The sequence below is a fragment of the Atta colombica genome, unplaced genomic scaffold (genome assembly GCF_001594045.1).
Source record: "Atta colombica isolate Treedump-2 unplaced genomic scaffold, Acol1.0 scaffold274, whole genome shotgun sequence".
NCBI lineage: Eukaryota > Metazoa > Arthropoda > Insecta > Hymenoptera > Formicidae > Atta > Atta colombica.
The window spans coordinates 1,659,271-1,683,929 of NW_017259375.1; the positions used below are offsets into that span (position 1 = coordinate 1,659,271).

At 35.8% G+C, this 24,659-nt stretch overlaps 1 protein-coding gene across 1 annotated transcript in view; it reads left to right on the plus strand.

The window, feature by feature from the left end:
* The window catches only part of LOC108689628 (MAP/microtubule affinity-regulating kinase 3-like), a 54,627-nt gene extending 29,968 nt beyond the window's left edge, over nucleotides 1-24,659 (plus strand). Inside the window, exons 4-9 of the mRNA XM_018196485.1 lie at nucleotides 21,677-21,738; nucleotides 22,322-22,451; nucleotides 22,629-22,941; nucleotides 23,537-23,640; nucleotides 23,737-23,844; nucleotides 24,254-24,659. Coding sequence (XP_018051974.1) covers nucleotides 21,677-21,738; nucleotides 22,322-22,451; nucleotides 22,629-22,941; nucleotides 23,537-23,640; nucleotides 23,737-23,844; nucleotides 24,254-24,659 — 1,123 coding nt within the window. The remainder of the gene's footprint in view (nucleotides 1-21,676; nucleotides 21,739-22,321; nucleotides 22,452-22,628; nucleotides 22,942-23,536; nucleotides 23,641-23,736; nucleotides 23,845-24,253) is intronic.

Genomic DNA, 24,659 nt, shown 5'->3' on the forward strand with positions numbered 1-24,659 from the left:
TCAAAGCATACAAATAATCGAATAGATTACAAGAACTATATAAGATATGACAAGCATAAAAAGCCTTTTGATGAAAAAGAATACAAAGAATAATACATATGAAAAAGCAAAGTGATCGAGCATGCCTCGTCATAATCCATCTACGAATTATGTCTTTTAATAAACTCCCACATGTGTAAGTCTAGTAAACAGTGGGCTTATACTTCGTTAATTTGCAAAACAAATACGTTTTGCAATCTAGGAGCGCTGTCCGCGAGCGGATTATGCAATTTTTTCCTCTCCTTTTTACCGATCGCTATATATCGATAGTACAAGGCTACTCACCGTTCCGAGAGCACCTTGACCATCGTTCTCTTAATCGCCTATCTTAAATCTTGCGCAACGACGTGTCGGTTCTGTCGTCCTTTCGATGAATTTTAATGACCGCCGCGACACTTATAAGTCGCGGCGCGTAAAGCTAGATGTACGCACTCAGGTTCCGGTTTGCCTTGCACATGAAAGCGACAGTATTACTGATTGTTTTTTTTTCTTTTCTTCTTTTTTTCAACATCATCAACGCGGCATGCTAATTCGGTATTAATACGCATCTGCTTCATTAGCTAGCATTTCATTAACACCCACTTCAATGCAAAAAAAACCTCGAGGCCTTTCACCTCGCTCAACTACTAATTTTAAACGTGCGATGATTCAATCCATTCGTAGCGAATTTGTTTTAACTTTTAGGATCCTATTAAATCGAATTATTCAAATATCCTACAAACATATTCATACCTACAGTCACTCATAATCCTTTCACAGATTTTTATTTTAAATTCCTGTTCACTCACTACTATCTATTCACTCACTAGATTGTGACGTCAGAAGACGCGAGAAAATACATAATAAAAATTCTTGTGAAATATATCAATATGGAAATATTAGGTATGTTTTAATAAAACAACTTTCAAACTTATACACTCGACATAGGACTGACTGATAAAATATATTTACCGAAAACTTTCTTTTTATTTCGTTAATTAACAAATATATCTGGAATAAATATTATATTTCACAATTTATTTTTCTAATTTATAATAAAAAATGAGATATGTTATTTTCATAGTCCAATTAATAAGAAAAACTGTCCAATTAATAAGATATAAACATAAAAATAAATATAATTTAATTTCTTTTCGAAACAAATTTTCAATTTTATTTTATAAATCTATCAATTCGCAGATGATATTATTCTATTAACAAATACTTCTATTCAAATGTATTTGCGAGAATTTTTGTGTCTTCTCGTTTCTTACATTACAATCTGAGAGAATAGCGGTGACTGAACAGAAATCTTAATATCAAAAATACAAAAAAGAGTAAAAAAACAAGAAAGATAAAGAAAGATTAAATTATCTTGAGGAAATGATTGATCATCGAAGAATTTATATGAACCTTGGGATACTTCATACATATGAGTGTTACTACAAGCATAAGTATCCGCGTCATAACTGGTAAAGGGTTAGAGAGAAAGTCGTTACGGGAGTAATATTGTGTCTCGCCTCATGGTGGCTTTGCGTGTGAGTGTATTGTCTCGGTAATTCATGAGCGAATTTGTCCGTTCTCCGCTGCCTCCCTAGCCTCCCCGAGCACTAAGGAAACGTGCGTAAATACGCATAACCGGTCTGGCACGCTTTATGCACCCGATAATAGCACATTTGCTTCCCTCTGTTCCCTATCAAGTGCATCGTTCATGATATAGAACTCGCTGTAGGTCCTTTTCGATTACATCTCTTTTTCTTTTCTCTCCTAATTCGTTTCCTCTTTTTTCCCCTCCCGTCTCAATTTTCGTTTCCTTTCTTTCGTACTCTATTATACAAATTCTTGCTGTGCCACCGCAGCCCCGCTACATTATCGTGTATATGTTCCTTATTGAACAATATTGATGTTACGGCGAATCCAATAACTGAATAAAGTACCTATATAAAATATAACCGCTCACACAATTCATTATAGTTGATTAATGTTTTTTTAGTTGTTGTTTTTAGACTTTACCTTTATATATATGAAAAATTCGCATTTCTTTGTGCTTCTCTACTTTAATATTTTTTTTATACCTTATCTTAAATTATAAAATTAATATCAATGAATTAAGTCATTCGTGACTCGAACTTCCTCCATATTCACTCTTGAGACATTTTTTGATAGATCATAGTAATTATCAAAGTAGATATAATCTATTAACTCTAATTCCCATCGCTATAACGAATTTTGGCATCATATCGGTCAACCTACATCTCTTTCCCGTAACGACGTAGTTGTACCGTAGTGGTATACCGTGTTATCAAAAAATCACCAGCGCTTTTTGCGCTCATATTCAAGCGTAAAACACGAACTTCCGTGATGGGCATCTTCCTTCTCACACGCAGCTCTCGCTATTATTGTCCGTTCGCTTTTATCGCCGCCACGGTGTAATAATAAACTCTCCCCTCCTTTACGATGTGAAAGGGGGAGGAAACGATCTAAGCGTGGTGTACCTGAGGGATATGGGAGGAATATCGCTGGGACGATTTTACGGAAGGCTACCCGCGATAGAGCGGTATCCTGTTACGAGGAAATGTAAGGTGGTGTGACGCGCGAACGATTATCTTGTAGACGAGATCAGCACCTTTGATATCTTCTGTGACACGAGGACGCACATGCTCATCGTTCTTGTGATTCTATTCAAGAGTTATTTTCGTCTTTTAAGAACCTTTGGAAAAACGCCGAGTAATACTTGGAAGAAAATTGAAACCTCGGTCGCGAATATAATTATTTATTATTTGTTGTGATATTTCCCAATGTAATTATATTAATGAAATTCTAATTATCATTTACAGATCAATTTGCTGATACAAACTACAAGTAAACTAACATAACCAGGCGAGAACGTCAACTTCATCATCAACTTATTCTTCTGTGAACTAATCAATTTTCTCTTTCATCTTTTTTCATCTCTTTTGTCATAATATATAAACTTTTTCTGTTTAATTACAATATATACAGATATATCATTTGTTGTTTAATTATATATTGATACATTCATGTATTCATTTTTGTTGTAAAGGCGTAACTTTGCAGATACTAGTTTTCTCGACTGCATGATTTAGAGTTTCCGGTTAGCTGGTTTTTGTTATGTATGTCTAACAGTTATAAATTTATTTGTTATTAAACTGTATTAAACTGTGTGAAGAATACAAAGGTAGAGGAGTTCATTTTATATTCTAATCATTCGAAGCAAATAAAAATAACATCTCCTCAAAACATCATTTTCAGCTGCATTCTTTTGAATTATTTAAATTTTTAGTATTTTACCATTTATGGCGTCTTTCAAAACTTATTCAGACTATGTTCAGATATTATCATTCAAAGTGGGATATTATTCAAAATCTTTAGGTTTTATCTCTGTCGTACCGTTACAGTAAACGTCAGTATAATCACTTCTTGCCCAGAACATAGTTTTAAAATCATAAATATTATACGAATATTTAACTACCTGTAGCATTTACAATTTCTCGGTAACCTGAAACCTCCAGAATCATGATCTGTCGATGCATTTCCGCCCTGAGATAACGGTCGATAGCTCTAAGCGCGCACGAGAGACTTTTTAAAATACACAGCGTGAACGCACGGCGCCCGACGAAAAGCCCGTCTCGGGTGAGTTTATAGTCGAACGCTATAAAAGTGAAAGAGCAATATAAACCCATATCCGGGCAAGCTTGCAGTGGAATGGCTAGGCCAATCTCAGATATCTTTCATCTTTTGCCGCTTCCCGACTAGTAAGAGACCCTCGGAGTACTTCTGGTAAAACCGTATCCTCTCTCTCCTCCTATCCTCACCCTTGTCTCTGCACCTTGTTTTCCATCTTTCGTCTTGCCGATATACCTCTTTTAGATCTCCATTTCTACTCGCCTCCCTCGGTGGATTCTCAGCGGCGGCTGTTCGCTGTAATCCACGAATACCCGATGGATTGATCATAAAACGACTTCATTGACTAGCGTATCTAAAAACTTTAAGATCCGAGACGCTTGCAAATTGGTTGCCATGATCTTCAGAGAATCTTGAGATATCTGAGATTGCTTGATTTTATAAACTTCGACTTTATATTCTTTTAACGACACACACAATACGACAGAATTTAAGTTTTCTTAAATTGAGATTTGAATTTGTTTCATTAAAATGTTTTAAATATACAAGATGAATACTAAATACTCTAAGATTTTAAAGGGTTTTTCGAATCTTTACACAAATTTAAGATGAGACTTTCATATGAGTAGATGTCTGAAGTAGTTAGTTTTAAAGACATAAGGTGTCAAAATTAAAGGAAAAATTTCATTTTTTTCTAAAAATTTCGAAAATCACTAGAATTATTTTGCTAAAACTTTATATATGTTTCAAGTCTTATCAAAATAATTCTAGTGTTTATAATCATATTAAGTTTTTGCGCGTCTTGACTTTATGAAAAATCATCTCTTAAAATCTTAAAGTACTTAGCATCGACTTCTTTGTATAATACTTCAAATAATTTTAATGCAGACTACAAAAACTATGTCAATGTTCCAGTATCAAAGCATCTTATTCTTTTTAACTTATATTTTCTAATATCTGATATTTTCAATAACGCCCGCATATCGATCTTTATAACAAGTTAAATAATATCGTCGAGAGTGACTAGTGACGAATGTTGTAATGGGTGAATTCGACGGAGAGTGATCTTGGTCGTTTCGTAAAAGAAAGGGGGAGACCAAAATCAGCGAATCCGGTACTAGTCAAGGACCAAAGGGAACGGAGTTCTCTCTGAGAAGGACTAATTTACGCGAAGATTGACGCGCTCTCGTATGGCCTGACATGTTCTAATGGAAAAGATGTGTCTCTAATATCACCAACTGATCGACCATCGGGAAACTATATCCGTTCGCGGCAAATCTCATCGGAAGAACTTTCGACTTGCTTGCTAGTATGCTCGCCAATACTGCCAATTAGTTTCTTTGACATCCATCACGCACAAATTGTAAAGGATTATCATTAATTTTAAATCATTCTAACTTTTATCATAATCTAATCAATGATGGAATCAATTGCAGATTTTGTATCAAGATATTTTGTAAAATTTAACACAGCTTTAATATCAAATTTTGATGTCACCACAATAGCATCTGCTTTTCGCGCGTCCTATCGGGCAATTTACTATCGATGTTCGCGGTGCAATCTCTTTTCCCCGAAATTGGATTTCTGGCTCGACTGGCCACGATCATACCGTCGCACCGCATATACGCTGTGAAATTTAACGCTCGCAATTACGGATTCCGCACCGCGTTGCATTTTCGTCGCACACAGTGGATATATTCGATTACAAATTGATCGTTCGAACGGAGGCTGAACACTCGCGAAACAATGAGGATTAACGAGTAGCTCTGATTCACCCCGTTATGAAAAGATAAAAGTAACGAATAACGTGCCACATGCAGGCGTTTTTATCGTTTATTATTTGGTTCTCCACCGCATTTAAATACGCATTAAAATACTGTCATGAGATTTCCGTCGCGCTTTTCAATGCACTCGGATACATTAAATATACGCGGTGTCTTTTGGTGCCATAATAAAGCACAGTTAATTAATTGCTATGGATAACACAAAACAAATTTTAAAAACAATTTATGAAAGTTTTTTGAATAAATTCATAAATACAAATTAAATATACTTTCATAAACTGGCAATATCATATCAAATAATAAAATTAGATCATAATTGCAAAAAAAAAATAAAATCTTTCATCAGATAAAAAGTTATTAATTTTATCTGTATTAATTTTATCTGTATATAATACTATATAATTATACCATATAAAACTGTATATAAAACTATATATAATACTATATAATTATATTTAAAATATCCGACCATAAGATCGAATTCGTTTCGTCATCTATAATAAAAAAAAAACCATGAGATTCCTACAATGATAAATGCTTAATAATTATCAACAGATATACTGTTAGATTTCCTGCAATCACGTATAAGCATACATTTTCTGAAAATCCTATTCACGATAAAGATCAAAAACGCACAATAATGGAGCCGAAGAAAGTTAATCACTAAAACATAATTTAAATGCATGTAGTCTTTGCAATAAAATACCAATTGCAATAATGCGAGGAGCTTCGAATATGCATACGACACCTAGGTCAGATTGAGGTGCAGTGCATCGACCCTGAGGAGTCGATAGCGTCGACGATGTTCGACGTCGCGATGCTCGCAGCAGCTCCCTCGACCTCTCTATCTGTACGTTGAACCTGAGGGGTTCGTACGTCGCTTTCAAGCGGGAATCGCACCCCTTTACGGCTCCACGACCTCCTGGCAACTTTCTTCGCTTTCTCCTAGTCGTCCTCCTCGTCTTCCTCTCTGTCTCTCTTTCTCATTCTTGCTCTCGTCTCTATTATGTCGGTCTTTCGCACACATACACTCGCCTACGCACACCGCAAAAGTGCCAATGCTCCTGACGCCAACGTCGACCCATCGTTAATTCCCTGCCTCGATCATGTTTTTAGTCTTAACCCTTTGTTACGATGAGCACGAACCAGGTAGATATGTCATCCAATTTATTTTTATAATGTTATAGAAGACATCTATAATTTTTTGTAAATTTGTTCAGTTAAGTCCTCTCGACTATTTTTCTGCACAAATTTAACATTTTCTAAAGAAATTCCTTTAAACCAATTTTGGACTACATTACATCATATTTATATATTTTCTTTTTTCATATTCTTTGTTTCTATATTTAAGAACGTTTGTACATGTAAGAAAATTGATCAATCAAAACGGAATTTTATTGGTATAAATATTTAAATATTATGAATATGATTTTCCACTAAGACATATTTCTCTCTGTATTCAATAAGATATTTCGATATTTTCCTTCATCGTCATAGACATGGTCGGCTTTAATATCGATTTCGCGGTCTGAAACCGCCCAACCGCCCCGACGAGGTACCGTTCGAGTGTATTTGACTGGAAATTGACCCTTAGGAACTTTTAATGGGCACCCTGCCACCCAAGCCTTTTCCGCCGCTCCTCTCCTCCTCTTTTACGTGACCCTTCGAAACGGATCTCGCAAAAAGATTTCCTCCGAACGCACGCGTTTGGTTCAAAAAACATTACTTTTCGTTAAAATTATAACTTCCTATCTTCTAATTTTCAAAATCTATTTAAAAAGATTAGTGTCATTCTCGATACAATTAGAATCATATAACTATAATTATAATTACATCGAATCTGTAATTAACAATACTATAAAAAGCTATAGTGGAAAATAAAATGAAATAATTTGAACTGTAGTAGACATTAAATAAATATTATTTTAACCAATATTATCATATCACTTGCTTTATAGCATAAGTATCGATTTTCTACATTGTGTTATTTTTCTTATTGAATTCAGTGATGTATAAAATATCGAATAAATTCGAAATACAAGAATTTATTCTTCTCTCGAGTTTATTCTTCTCTCTACATAAAATGTTTCGATACTATTTTTGAATCGCTAGTAGTAAGAGAGAATAGATATATGTATATACAACAATAAGTTACGAATAAGTTACGAATTCACAAAGTAAGGCAACAAATTAATGTAAAGTGAAGGGAATCGATCGTGAGGGGAAAAAATGGACTCGCATATGTATCGTTAAACCACCCGCAGAATTATCGATATTTTCCTATATCGAAGTTCAACCTCGCTGTTTCGCGGCCAAGGGAATCCCCTTAAAAAGTACCCCCTTTAACTAACCTAACGCCAACCATGGAAGTCCGCTAATCTGGTTCTTAATGTGAATATTCCCTTCCTTCTTTCGCTCCTCTGGAGCCGAAGGACCATTGGCAAGGATCTTGCAGCGAATAAGCTGCCATAATGATGCATTATGTCGCAACAATAGGGAACGCAGCTCCGATTCGAACGGAAACCCGAGAGCTTCTCTCGGATTCTGTCCCCATCTCTCCCTTCTATCTCTCCCTTTCTTTCTTTTTCTCTTTCTCCTCTCTTTTCACAATTATCATGGCCATGGAATGCGCGTCAACCTGGCTTATTGTGAATTCGAGCTTAAAATTAATTGCTGACTTGGTTGCGCGGATTTGAGCAGAAGAATGATGAATGGTTCGAATGTCGGGTGAATGCCGGCTGTTTAAGTACCGTGGTTTATTTATTTCTTTGAGGTATTGTTATTTAAATTTGCTATCATTTACAGACAAATCATATTTAGCTGATTATTACGACATAACATTTTCACGTTCTGATTCGGAATGATCTCCAATGTAACTTATCGCATGGAGCATTGAACATACGTATAAGCTGTATTTTCTGCATCCATATGTAAGTTAGACAGTAAACAAAAGAATTGCAAAGGGGATGACTATCGCTTTTATTAAAATCCGGGATTCTACCGCTCAGGATTTCATCGCGCCAACATTAGCATGTCTCGCTGGTGACGTTCAAAGACTTGGCAGATCCTCGGCGTGAAGATAAAAGGAATCTTTTACAGTAAAAGACGCACTACCGTTTCTATCCTACAATCCAGCGCGAAAAGAGACTGAGAGCGAGATGACTGCAGTAGGAACGTGCGAAAACACGTGATAGAGGACGAGCTGAATAAAAAGGGCCGGATGAAAAAACGGGGAAGGGAAGAAGTCCGGATAGGCTGGAGATAAAACGAAATAACGGGGGTATATTTTCGGGTTTCCCGCGAGCTCTCCGCAAGCGCGATTTCTCGTACCAAATAAAAATAGGAGCCGCACGGTCGCCATAAATATTCCACGGATTCGACCCCTGGGTTTCGACCGGCGCCCCCGCTCAAACCCTCGTACACCATGATGTATCCGCGCTCATTTTCGATGTGTGTACCACCCGACTTTTCTCTCCTGTACTATACGCTTTCTCCTCGCTTAGCTCGGCGAAGCAACGCGCGATCCGCTCATCGGCCACCCTTTGTGATTTATTCGACTCCTCAGTTAAGGTTTAATGGATCGAAGCCGAAATCGCGGATTTTTTCTATCTCCGTTCAGTGCAGCCGAATATCTAGGATGTTACATGCTGATTTTTCTATTAATATGATGACCATAACATTTATTATTTATGAGCTCTTCTTGTAATCAAAACTCCGAAATAAATATTACGATCATAGTTATCGTAAGCACTACAAAAATGGAATTAAAATATCGTCCCATTAATAAAAAAAATGACACACTGAAAGAAAAGATTGGCTGCTGCAACAAATTAGATGGTAAAATATATGGCATTTTTAATTGGTTGCATGCAATAGCCAATTTTTGATTGCTGCAGCCAATTGTTGTATTAATTTATCCGTAATGTCAGTATAGGATTTCGATTTTGACTAACGCAATCAAAAATTAATTGCTGCAATTAAAAATACTATGCCATATTTAACCATCTAATTTGCTACAATCAATCTTTTCTTTCTCAGTATAAATAAAAAATTGATACTTGCAATGTTCAAATTTTCAAAACACTTTTAAAAAAATACACATAAATGAATACATATAATTGAAAAAGCATCATATGGAAAAAAAAGTGAAGTTATGTACATTTACTATCTTAACCCTTAAACATTTACTATTTTAGTCACACTACAGGAACATCATTAGAAGAATATTAAGCATGATGTTAGAGAAAATGTATCGCTTTCTCTACTCCACTTTACAAAACGGGCCATGAAAGTGCAATCTCTCAAAATTTCTAACTTGATATTTGCAGACGTGCGCGTGTGGATTAATCGTGTATAATTTAAATGATAAACCGAAGGGGATCCGGACACTCGGCAAGATTCAAGAGAAGAAAGAATCCAGGGCGCCATGTATATATCACCGGAAAGAACTTGGTGGTCCCATCGCAAAATCGAAAAATCCTTCTCGCCTGCCGTTTACATATTCCATGCGATATTTCAAAATCGCTCTTCCCTCTCGACGCCGATGTCCATTCTCTTATACACTCTTGAACGAACCGCGAGGATAGTAGGATCCTCAAGACCCCCCAGGGTGGGCGATCCGAGGTCATCGGCGCCTGCAACCCGCATCCAAATCAGGAAGCTCTCCCTCTCACTCTGTCTAACGGATTTCGTCATCCCTTTTCCTTCGACTCGCAAGAAAGAAACGAAGAGCGAAGAGTACGGCCAAAGAAAAGAGAAACGGAGTGATGTATGTGCCTCGATATACGATGTACGTTGGATCGGGGCGAGAGCATCGACGCTCGTTACAATATTAATGCGGTTATTATACGACGTCACATTTAATGGTGCTCCCAAGCCCCTTCCGAGCGGCTATAATTCACTGGACGGGCCATCCGACTTTTTTTCACTGCAGCCGTCAACAAACGAGAAAAATCGAAACGATCGCGAAATACGTTTCCACACGAGCGCAAACGCGAATTTCATGGAGGAGGCGATCCATTTGATGAGGATATCCTCACCGTTTCATGGAACTGCTGATTCCAGAAAAGCGCAAGGAGAACAACTGGACTTAAACACTATGATTTATTACAATTGCGTTAGGCAGTAATAGAAAAAAAACAACTATACACAGAATATATGAAAAGTTCTTCGCGAAATTCAAACCAGAAGAGGCTTTCGAAAATAGACGATCGACGCGAGCACGTAGGCAATTTAAGGTAAAGCTGCGATTTGGAGGTTAGATATCGAGGCACGTTCGAAAGTTATCGTATGGATAAGCGTGAGATGAGCTTTAGAAAATGTGGATCTTCGTCAAAATCTTCTCGTTGATATTCCCCTCGAACTTGAAACTTTCGTGTCGAATATATAGTTGAAGAATGCAGATTTGCAAATAGACACGTATACGTATTTTGTTTATGAGTTAATCTTTAATTCGCTTTCACGAAAGATTTATAAGCTATAAAGTTTGAGATAATTAGTTTGAGATAATTAGTATCGAATATAAAATAAAAATAAAAATTGGAAAACTTTATATCGGATAAAAATCGTGAATTTTATAAAAATTTATGAGATATTCTATATACATTTTCCACCGGCGTTCAATATAGCAAACGAATCGAATCATTCGACATGTTAATCCAAAACGACATCACATCAATTCGCACGCTCGCGATAGGGCATTGGCATTTTTCTGCATCGCGCGTAATCCTTTCTCGCGTGTATATATAGAAAGTTTAATTTCCCACACCTAATCCAAATACAAATACAAGTCGCGGCAGGTACGGTGATACACGACGACTCGAGCAATGAGTATAGAGAGAAGTAGAGAGAGAGAGAGAGAGAGAGAGAGAGAGAGATTTATGCCTCCGCTTTCGTAGTTTATTCTAGTGGAGTTCATATATCCAGATGATTACGCACGACGACACGGCTATTTACGCAGCAGACGTATCGGAGCACGGCTTTAAATCCCTTACAACCGTGTGCATCGCACGGATGCACCGTCACACACCAGGTGTGTGTATCGCCGTGGCCGTGTTCTCCACCTCAACGTTGTCGACGACGAGCAGTCGACACCAGTAAGTAAAACGACCCGCGTTATATTTATTATCAATTACATGGCGAACGCGTACGGGCCACTCCCGGCGAATGGAAGGTGTCCTGGAACAGGTTTGATTAATAAATTAACGCACGGAGGGGGCCCGCGCCACGTCGGCTGGACTCATCCCTCTATCCGTCCCCATCTCTAAAAGCCCACTGTCTGCAACCTCCTTTTCACAAGAGCAACTGGTCCACCGATAAATTATATCGTCTCGTTTAATTGCGAATTCGCCTCGAGATAATTGCCATCGCGCGAACGCAAGCCCTTCGTTACGTGCAACGATCGCAGCCGGTGTATGTGGACACGCGGACAAATACGTGTCCACGTGCACCCACGCGCGTGCCTTGGACACGTACGTATGTCGGGTGAGACACAGTGTAACAGAAATATTACCTGTTATCACGACTTTCTCATTTATAAATCGGAAATGATTAAATCGAATCGAAACTGATATAATTTCAATCGAATCAGATTTTACTTGAAGACCTTTGATTGAAGACGATTCGCAAAGGTGAAATCAAATGTCAAAGAAACGGTGCCAAGATTAATATTCCGAGTCACACCAAGGAAATCTTCGACAATTCAGTAATATTTATAAGGAAAAGATCCAGTAGTCTACACACGAATTTCGCCAAATTTAAATATGTTTTAAACTTATTTACTCCCCATTAACTTATGGACAAGTGGCGCAATGTAATATTCAAGCATCAGCGAGAAATTTACATCGAAAATTTTACAATTTTTAATTACAATTTTTAAATTGCGAATCGATATTATTCGTATGTGATTGCAGACTTTAAAATATGCGTTAAAATAAATAATTTTTCTATTACATGTGTTGTCTCATCATTCACTTATATTATAGCTCTATTCTATAACCGGTATTCATAATCGGATCTTATATTTAACACCGTCTTAAGTGCAGTTTTAAAATGCCATGAACCAATCAGAGAACTATACTAGCATCTTAAGACATTACTTAAGACGATCTTAAAATATGAACGGAATTATATTATCCATAAGGGTATGATTCTTAACAACCATAATGATATTGTTACAATTGTTAAGAGTTATAGAATAGGATTATTAAATGCATATTCCGTAAAAACTTACAGAAGATATAAAACAAGCGCATTTTCATCAAAAATTTCTCGCCAATATTAAATATTGTGTCGCGTCACTTGCTTGTGAATTAATAGAAGATTAAGTACTCTAAACATTTTTCAAAATTAGGCGAAATCCATGTGTACACTATTCATCCTTCTCTTATGTCTATCAAAGTGTTTTAACGTAATTCTAATTTTATATAAAGATAATTTCATGAGACTAAACTCAAGACAGAGTGGATCTGCGTGAATAAATTATTGTTATGACTGATGGGCAAGCAAGCCAGTGACAGTGGCCGAATGCAGATGTCATTTTTCGACGGGAGTATGTTGGGTGTCGGCGACGAGTAGCGTGAGAGTAAATTTTCGCGCTGGTTCCGTTAGGCAATCACTATGAATCAAGCCGGCTGCGCCTGCGCTTACGTTTACGATTGTTGTAAATTACTCCGAGTTTTTTCCGCGCTGGTTTACCCCGACCGCCGTCGCCGCCTCTCGACCCTGTCCTCCTCCCGCTCTCACCGCCTCTCTTCCACGTGTCTTTTTTCATTCTACCTTTCCGTCTCTCGACCATTTCTTCTTCTGCCGTCCCGCAGCGCCTGCATCCTCCTCCGAAGGATGCACGTCATCGTCGGGTTCATCGAACGTCTTGTTCATCCTGTTTATTGAATCGACTCGACGCTCGACTAAATTATACTCGACATCACGGGTTTTGACGCGCATGTTTCTTTTTATACATATTTTTTTGAAAGAGTTTTGTTGATGTTATAAATTCAGCAAGTTGTACTAAACCAAGAGAAATGTACCATCAGTCACTATCGTATACTAAGAATGTCTGAATACGATGAAAAAGAACGATACTTTTTTAATAGAATCAGCACAAACATCGTCAAGAACAACATTATCAAAAACTAGAGAAAGTGAGAGATTCTCTCTTAATAACATATAAATAATATTAAGCTAATATTTCAGTAATTTAGCAGATTAGATATACTTAAGTATTAAGTATACTAAGAAATAACATTGTTAATATTCTCGCATATATATTTTTTAATAAACAACTAATTGGTATTGCACAAATGTGGTGTTTCAATCAATTCAAACTTTAATTAAACTCAACGCTGAGTTGTTATTTACGATGGAGAGAAATTTTTGCTATTAGGAATGGCTTCGTTAAAGGTAGAAAACGTTTGTCGTTTAGTTATTGGATTTATCACGGGACTTTATTTATGGGCCTCGTTTAGTCATTTATTTTTCATATCATGGTAACTGTGCGATTGTCGTGATACAGCAGGGAACAGTCGCGATAAACTTTTCGCCTTCGGGCTTTCAGAAATTTCCGACTCTAGTCGCGACTGCCGACTGCGCGTAACAATAATCGTAAAGCATCGGGACACGCAGCATATTTTTATCGCTACCGTTACCGCCTCGGTATACCGCCGATTTCGCGTCACGCCACCCACGATGGCGTATGGCGGATGGCGCGGCACGGAAATTACAGCTCGCACTGAAACGACCGCAAACGCGTTTGAAAATTAAACCGCTTCACCGACAATAATTCTCGCGGTATTCGAGAAGCGACCCGCCTTTAACCTCCGTCAGAACCCTTGTGGCCCGTAGATTACATGTCATCTCGTAGAAGCCACTCTTTATGAACGATGTAGGTTGAATCCTAGTGCTAGTTCAACTTAGATCCGTTTAAAACTGATACACAGAACGTTAACCGCTATTCCCCAAAGGGCAATGAAATAATGACGATAAATGATCATAAAGTCAGACGTTTTAATTTCTTTTTTTTTAATAAACAATATCTAGAAAAATAGATCTACATTTTCTATGATGTAATGCTATTTTTGTAGAGACGAAGAGTTCTGTTCACAGAGTCAAAGTTATTTTTTTGTAAAAGAAATTTGATTTGACATTTTATGATTATAACTACTTCCTGCTTTATGTAAATATATATTATATAAAAAATAATATTTAAGAGAAGAGACATGAAAGAATTTTGAATCTTGCATTTATCTATGTATCCCAATGTATATTTCCTTCATATATTTTATAGCGCAATAATAAATTTCGGTTTGCTTTTTTAAAGTTTTGAAAAGTTTATTAGGATTAATTTGCACGCGATGTAGACTCGCGGCCACGAAGACGCGTATCCGCGCATGAGAAGGGCGAAACGCAAGGAATGGCCGATGACCCCGTCTGGCCGGATCCCTTCCGCCCACGCATCGTGGCCCCTGCTAAGGGCAAAAAAAAAGAGAAAAGCCGCACGATGCACTGGCAATGCACGAATCGCGATATCACGCCGATTACCTGCGAGAGATATTTAACCCTTTCGCTCTTAATATATTCCCAAATATATTTAAATATACACTCTTTCATGTATCTAAAAATGTGCAGACGGTTTCGGAGTCATCGAATTTTGAAAAAAGAATATTAAATAATTTTTACTTTTGTCTCGATAAATAGCACGATTAAAAGAATTATTTAACATTTTGAGCTATTTTAACGCTTTTAATGTATGATGTATATCACATCTCAGAACATTCATCAAAAACATAGAACTTTCATAGAGTGTTCTATTACGTTTAAGTATCTCTAAAATTTGAATACATTCTATCGTTGGTTTAAAAGTCATTTAATTATTTTATCTGCTTTGGTTATCTTGTATAAAATTACATTTCCTAGTACTTATTTGCAAATTTTGTAAGAAAATAGCGAATTAAATAAAATGTTTTTATATACTAATAAAACTCTAATATTCGTGCAAAAGTTCAGATAGAGATCCACTCTTACTCATTAAAAAGTTATTTACTTAAAACTGTAAAATATGATTGTTGCATAAGCCATTATAAGCCAAACTTTATTGTTTTATTTTTGTACAGGATTGATTTTCAAGGCATGTTTCACCAAAATTTTTTAGCTAATACTTTTAGTTGATATTGTACAATTAAAATATCCTTGGAGATATTACTAATTTTAGCTCCTTCGTATACGATTCGTATATTACCCATTACATTCCTAACTATTGTAAATAAAACATATCTCGGTTTTAATGACTATCACATTGTGTGTTGTTTGTTTTTGCGTATTAGCTATATAATCTCTCGCTTAGCTATATAATCTCTATTACAAGTAAAACCTTTAGTAACCCTACAGCATTAATGTGAGTTGACTACTAATTAATATCGTTAATATCGTTTTATCGTGTAATAACGGAAGATTATATAGCCAGGGCGCAAAGGCGAATAAAGTTCGATACTGATCATTAATAACTGATAAAACTTGGAATAATTACAAAAAAAACTCGTGTGCGAAAAAAGCGACAAACGTTCTAACGATTGATCGAGTTATGTCGTTATCGTGAGAATTTTCAATCCTAGTTGAATGCATTTTTAACTCCTTTTTCCAATTAGAGTTCGATTCGGCCAGTAATAATTAATAGTCGGATTAAATAAGTACGGAATCGTGAAGATGCATCAGAAAATAAATGTGAACACAAAGGACGGTTAGTTTCGTCAGAAAAATGACGATTAATTCCGTTATAAAAAATATTTAGAATCTCACTCGGTTCTCACTTGAAGCTACAACTTTGTACTTTTAGCGATGAAAGAGTTAAGTTAATAGCCGCGAATGAGCGCCTTCAAGTGCGACCAGGTGCTACTGATAACTTGACCGAAAAGATCGCGTCATTGTTCACGCCGGTAAAACATCGAGTATCGATTGGCTGATAAACGACGCGTATTAAGACAAGATAAGCCGCGAACCCGTTTTGTTCTCGTTGTTTGAGGCACAGAATCGACGTGGGGTGCCAGCTGGAAAAATAAGATGCATTGGTTACAGTCGACGAACCAATACCGATGCGCAATATCGTCATCACGATCTTCACGTTATGCCTGATCGCAGGATATGCCTGATAGATTCATTGATGTATATAGAACATTTAGTAAGTTTCTTCATCGATCTTCGGAAATATATATTCGTATTCTTTCCCGACTTATTGGAATCGAGTCTAAATTAGTAACAAAAGTAGGAACGTATTAAAATCTCAAAATCTCTCACATTACAAATACATGTGTAATAAGCGGTATTAAAAAGGTCGCCCATGCTTTTCAAATCTCTAATAAAATTATAATATACTGAGAGAAAAATATTTGTAACTATAATTGGTAAAATAATTATTAAGAGCTCCATTTTCATAGTTACTGCTATATTAGTAACAAAAATTATATTTAGTTCTATATATCAAAAAAAATATATAGTTATATCGAAAATAATTGTAATGTATACTCGTTTTTTCGATGCCAATTAAATATTTTTCTATAAAACTATAAATATAATATTATTACTTTTAACAATAACTATCTATAAAAATAGATCCTAATTATTTTACCATTTAATTATTGCAATTATAGTCACAAATATCAAACATTATTCTCTCAGTACAAAATTATCACGTTAACCAATTTTTAATATTAAAGCAACGAGCACTCGAGACTTCTCCTAATTTTCTTCACCAAACTCGAATTATTTTCCGTAAATATCTCATGCATCGACCGATTTATCATATACGAATCCGGATGCATTGGACGGTTTATTAAAACCTCGCCTCGAGCATCGCATCCCAAATATCTCTCGTACCTATTCCATGCTTGTGTGCATATCAATGCGGCGCCTCGTATCGAATATTTATTTGCGAAAGGATCGATAAATCGCTCTCTTCTACGCATAATTTCGGTCTTGCACATCTTCATGGCGACTCGTAATACGGACATGACCCCGCTCAACCGAATGACAGCTCGGTGGACTCGGATTATTAAGACCGAAATAACTGCTGCGATGTAACGGTCATGGCCGGCAATTAAATTTAAGTACTTACGGATGCGCGCATTTGAGCGGGTGCATCGGACGCGCGCGCGAGCATTTATGAGTGCGAGGAGGTGAATGCATCTGTGAAAACATATATGATACGCGATGCTATCACTTTGTTCGGCGATACATAAAGGATAATTAGCAATGTCAATTAGCAATAAATCCGTAAAAGCAGGTTTTCGTATCAAGAAACAAGTTAAATTATGAAAGCGAATTTTCTGCTTTTCAAAACTGTCCATCAAGTTTAATGCGCTGTTAAAATACATAGACTTTATATATAGATGTAGACTGGTAGTTGCTTATAATAGAAACTATAAGGCATACTCTAAAAAGTATCAATATGGATTTAACACCATTGGTGCGAATTTAACATCCACGTGATATAACGTCTATATAATTCTCATTGTGTTGCTATTATTGACATGGATTTAATACCATGATATTAACCTATTACTATTTTTTATAGTACATAATTAATATTATCTGTGTAAAATATTTCAAATATAGCTTCTGCATAAAAAATAATTGTTCGAAGAAGAATGAAAAAAGAAACATATACTCTTTAAAATTTTTTTAGAGATCTTGCTCTTAAAGGTTGAAAATGGAGCTACTCTTTTTTAAGACTGGCTATTTAATTGACAAAACAAATTATACCAAAAAAGAATACTAGAAAACGAAAATCTCGTTCAGATATTTACAATAGAAAGGAGAAATTCTACTGCGCAGAATGCAATCTCCCTCGAATACAACCCGTGGCTCCATCTTACAATACACGAACTCATCTCCCATTGCTCGTCCGTGGATCACCAGGAATATCTGGATCGCCGTGTTCATCGATCACTTTTGTCACGGGCCGCGCGAGTTTATTTTCAGAGCGAGAGGTGGCGAGAGAAGGGACGATCGTTAACGGCGTCGGAGTGTGCGGGACGTATTTCGCGCTTTTTGTTATGCCTCTTATTATTTTTTTTTTTTATCTGACCCGCGAGACCACCTGTCGCTTTACGCCGGCAATTATGTTCGCGCGATTGCGAACGGGCGCAGGACAAGCGCAAACTTTAATCAGATCTCGTGCGATCTGTCGCGAAAGTTCGTCGCGAACGCACGTTCCCAGGAACGCGCGCTGCCGCGGCGGCTTCTACGACGATGGAAAAGAAACGTAATCGCCCAGGCCAACGAACAACCATGGCCTCGGCTTCAGGGTCGTTTCGACTATTATCCCGCAGCAGTCGAGGATGCAGCAGAAATGCATCGTTCGGAGGCCGCGCTTGATACATCCGCTCGAAACCAGCGATACTCACGATTCAATATTAGAGTACCATATATACAATGATACACCGTACTTTGATTATCAGAATATGAATATATCTTCCTTCGATATCTCGACTTAACATATCGTATTTTTTAGGCTAATTCTATTGTAAATTTGAAATGCTGATTACAAGAAGATTCAATAATTATGTAATATCCTTCCTGACTTTAATCATTACATAATTATTGGATCTTCTTGTGCGTAGATATCAATTAATTGCATTAATTTTCTTGTCAGTGAATTTATGAAATCGTTTAAAAGAAAAATAGAAAATTGGTATTATGAAATTGAACGTGTTTCATGTTATAGATTACATCTATCATGTCTTATACTTAAAATGTTATGCTTGTTGAACTTTCCAGCGATATAAACACAAATTATATATATATATTCATATAAAATTTCTATTCAGTTTTGACTGAATAAGGTTCTTTTTTCTTGCTTATTTCCGTAAAAATTTTTGTATTTTTAGAAAAAAAATAAACAAAATTGTATGTATGTCACTATTGTAAATTTCTCTTATTTAATAAATTCCTATTTCCTGTTTACTAAAACATCGAAGTAAATACATATTCGGGTATTAGAGAGAGAGAAAGCGAAGATTCTGAAGCAAGCAACACAAACAGCTGAACCTAATATTAATTTATTGATCTTGTACTGTTTGTTCATTATTCTAATTGTAAGTTGAAGTTTCTTACTTTCATGTAATAATGGTGCAATGATCATTATCCTCTAATCAATAGCAATAAAAATATTATTATTAGTATTGTTACTAATTAAAGATAATTGTTTTTGCATAATTATTAGATATATGAAAGTAGATGAAAGTAGTTAGATGAAAGATAGATGAAAGTAAGAAGCTCGAACTGAGAATAACAAAACAACAGATATAGCTCAATAAATTAACATTAGATCTAGTTGTTTGTGTTGCTTGCACTTTTGCAGCATCTTTGCTTTCTCTCTTTCTCCAACGCCTAAATATATATTTATTTCGTTTTAAGTGAAAAACGTTTAGAGATTTCAAGCAACACGAACAAATCTGACAAACTACTCGAAGAAATCGCTCACTGTTTTATTTCATCATGTTTTTTTCTTTGGGTGACCATTTTAGAGAATTTGTATTCGCGGGATTCAAACGATTCCAGATTCGATGGAAGGTAGCCAGCCGCGGAATAAAGAAAAATGCTGCGGACGTTCTAGATTCCGCCAACGTGTAACGACCCCGTCGAGAGTGCCTTGCATCCCGTGACGGTATTAACCTCGCCGCGGGCACGTGTTCCGAGGAGCGAGTCCTCTTTTATTACTTATTAGCGACACCCAAAGCGCATACTGACTCCACTCTCGCATCGCGCGCGCAGGCGATGCGATTTTAATGATGTGTTTCAAGGTCCCAAGGTCTCTGCCACGGATAAGCTACAGGGCCGCCTGATCCCGATGACAGCTAGCCTTAGCTGTAGAAGTTTTGATATCATTCTTTATATCAATATCTCTGCAATTCGAAATCAAAATGTGCCGATATTCTCCTATCCATATATATTTCACACAGCTAACACCATTTTATTTATTTATAAATTCCTTGGCAACTAATTTGAAGATATTTTTCAATTACCTCACTATATTGTTCTTCCGCTATATTGTTCGCGAGTTTTAAGAACAATATCAAAAAAATAAGAAATTACTACTATTTGCATACAATTTATATTCGATAGATGTAGGGAATTACACTCTGCGATTTTATTTTGAAGAGAAATAATACAAATCTTACAACGTTGGTGAAAAAAATGACATCTAAATAAGAATTATCCACATTGAGATGAATCGTTCGAAAACATTTTTTCCATTTCGTTGACATTTCATCAAGGATACAAAAGATCAAGAAACGAAAGAACTCGACATCATCGAGAGGCCGGGAGGCCGTCATGCCAACGAAACGACAATTTGCAAGGTTCGCGAGCCGCGCTCGTAGACGGCGATACGAGCAAAGAGACCTTCGTGCGATGGTCAGGGCCACGAGGTTCTTGCGCCGAGAGCGTTAATCTCGCGCTACGTGATCGTGCAAACTGCACACGCATTGCATATGCATACGGCGCGAACTTTTTTTGCATTCACCCGCCTGCAATCTCCGCCTGCGTAATCCTTACTTTATCAGAGTTACCACAAAATCGTAATCTCGAAATCGGTAGAACGAGATAACACCGCAAAAAAAATATCAATTATAATTTTAATTCCTTTAATCAAATTGGCACTTGCTTTTTTAATTAAAATATCAAAACATCGTATAAGATAATGAAATATAATCAAATAGCAAAGCCTATTATATATTTAAATATCTAAATTTTTCGAAACGAATTTATTGAATAATTTAAATCCAGTTTAGTTAGACTTTGAATATTATATGTATTGAGTTGTAAAATGTTATGATAAAGAATAAACTTTTCCAAAATATATTTTGGAAAGGAATCAATTTATATCCATCTAATGTTTATTAAAATGAAATTTTATGAAATTAAAATGAAATGAATAAAATGAAACATGCTAATCTTGTAGTATGTTATATGTACGTGTATATAATTAAGTAACTCTAAAATGTGTACATAATTATATATACATAATTATACATAATTATATATACATAATTATACATAATTATATATTTTATTATATGACATACAAGATTAGCATGTATTTCATTTTGATGTTATAAATAACATTACTACTTTAAATATAAAAAACTTTTTTTTTAATATAACGTACTTATAACTTTTTGAAATATTTTATTTACATTGAGATCAATTTCTTTTCAATTTTTACGATTCTGTTACAGAGATCTTAAAATGGAGAACATCGTATTGCAGGACGAACGCAAGGAACAGATCAAGATAGTAGGTGAGAGGCAGACGTGTATACACGGACGTCAACGTATCACGCGGGACTAGAGAACATTATGGTCGCAGTGATTGTGGCAATCGCCATCGATCGAACCGCGTAGATTAGCGTGCACCGCGAAAATCGCAACTATAATGTTTCCGCTCGCGTGACGCTTGATTTTCGAGCGTGAAATCAGATCCACCTGTGCTCCGCAGAGCTCCGCATAAAAAATTGCACTTGCAATGAAATTGGCCACAATTTATATAATTACGCAGAAACATAATACCCGTTGTTCTTAATGACCTTCGATTGCTATATACATATATTGCTATGATATATCTGATCTCAAGGCAACAAAAATATTAAATAGAATACAAAATATTTCTTATTTTTACAAATATTTTTTATTTGTGAAAATAAAAAAAAAATACATAGTCTTGTCTTCAAATATTTATTTTACTATATAATTAATATTTATATTACAATAAGCGGATTAAGCGATAATTACACAATTTAGCTTTAATAGCAATCGAAAGTTAAAAATTTATTTATAAAGAAAAAAACTTACCAATTCGATGACAGATGTTTTTCACAATTATAGACTTTGGTCTCAGCAATATTTACGCCAGCAGCGATCCTCTGCGAACGCACTGCGGATCTCCAGAGTACGCTGCTCCTGAACTCTTTGTCGCAGGTAAACGATATGGACCGGAAGTAGATTTGTGGAGCCTGTAAGTAAATCCAGATTTTATTAAGATTTTATTTTAAATAACTCGAACATCACATAGCATCAAGAAGTATTATAAATTTGGCAGTTTGGCTTAAAAGTTATTAATGCAATATAAAAATACATATAAAAACATTCTTTGGCGAAACATTTAAACACTATGCTATGATGTGACAAACAGAGGAGTCGTTTTATATGGCATGACTATCGGTCGACTTCCATTTCTATGCCCCCGCGACGAATGGACGTCGTCTGAGGAACGTCGACGGAGGCTGATGATCCAAATCAATAGAGGCTTGACGTCGATCCAAGAAAAAGCTATGTACCAAACGTCAATCGAATGCAGAAATTTAATAAACCGCTTGCTTATTCCATCGGTTCGTGAGAGAATCACCATTCGAGAGATTCTTGATCACCCTTGGATCCTCGTGACATCGAAAAACAACTTTCATTTTCACTCTGAAGACGACATGAACATTTCCAATCATGTCTCGGTAATATATGCAAGATACTTCACAATCCTCGATCACAATCGAGAAATTTGAAGAGAAAGATACATAAAAAATAACGTACATTATCTTCATGATTCTTTTAAATTCTGCTTTTGATATTTTTGATTTTATTCGAAGAATTATTTTTTCAAACTTTGATATATTGGATTGTCCGGAAAGTTCGTGCCGATTTTGAAGGAAAATTGAAACGCAGAAGATTTAAATTTTAGTATACATTTATTAAATTTAAATTTTTTGCGGCACGAACTTTCCGAACAATCCAATATTTCAATAATATATATTTTTTAACCGCATTTCAAATCATTTTAATTTGTTTCCCTGAAAATACTCCTATTGTTCACGGTAGATTTTTCAGTTTTAACAAACCCATGCTTTTATTATTCGCGGTAAAATTTTCAATTTTAATAAACCCTCTTATTTTCATGCTAGCTGCATGCCCTGCATTATTATGCACTGAATTTTCAATTTTACTGCCGCATTTATTCTGCGGTTTTTTTGGTCGACTTTAAAATATACGCCAATTAGTAACGCCATACGAAATATTCGTGCAAGGGGATTACATCGCTGATTATTGTAGATAATGAACGAGATCGCGACGGCAATGCGAACAACCACGGCTGCCGTCGAGGCTGAAATAATGAGACGAAAGTATGGAGAAATTGGTGGCATGTATAATATTAAGTAAGTACACCATTAAGGGTAATATTTTACAAGAAAGTTCTTTCACGTTATAATTTATTCATATTCGAACGTGTATGTAACTATTATATTTAACAGAAAGCACAAATTGTATCAAGTCTCTACTATTTATCACTTACCATCGCGACTTCTTCGAAATTCTATGTGTCAAACTGAAGAAATTTCATCGTCAACTACAACTATCAGGTGACAATTAAATATATAAAGTATAATTACATCCTTCAAAATACAAATCTTGAAAATGTGAACTTTTAAAAAATATTTCGGACGTAATCGATATTACTTTTAGAAAGAAAAATTCAGTAGAATTTATAATTAAATCAAATTTAAAATTTACTGAAATTTACTTAAGCTTTCTTTTATAACGAAAAGACTTATTTATTTTATTCTTATATGTTATTCCCTATTACAATATTTCGTTATATTAAATAATAGGCAATTAAAACATCTTTTATATATTATATAAGTATACACATATAGGCAGAAAAAAAATTTTTTTACATATAAAAAAAATGTTCTCTATATGTATGCTAGTAATATATTTTTGCAGAATTATTCAATAGCATGAAGATATTTCTTTACTATATTGATACAGAATGGCGAAAAGTAATTTACGAAATGGTACATCCGGGAACTCTGACAATACCAATCGCATAATCGTCATGCGACGCAGCCAGGTGCAAGATCGATCAGTCAAGAAATCCTCATTACACGGTTCCACGACGTGGAACTGGCGATGCCGCTCCGGAAACGAAAACCGCTCTTCCGAGGAACGGAGAAATTACGTAAAATTCGACTTCCTTTTGCCCCACATCTCTGATCCCAACGATTACGATCACGTCGATCATACGGAGTCCCTTATGTCAATTTCTCCTTTCAGGGGATTCGTTATGATACCACGAATACCACGTCCTTATCGCCCCAGTGTCGTGTGCCGCAAATTACAAAAATTCAGGCCGATAAGCTTTCGAATCGACGATCTTATAGGTGCCATTCGATAA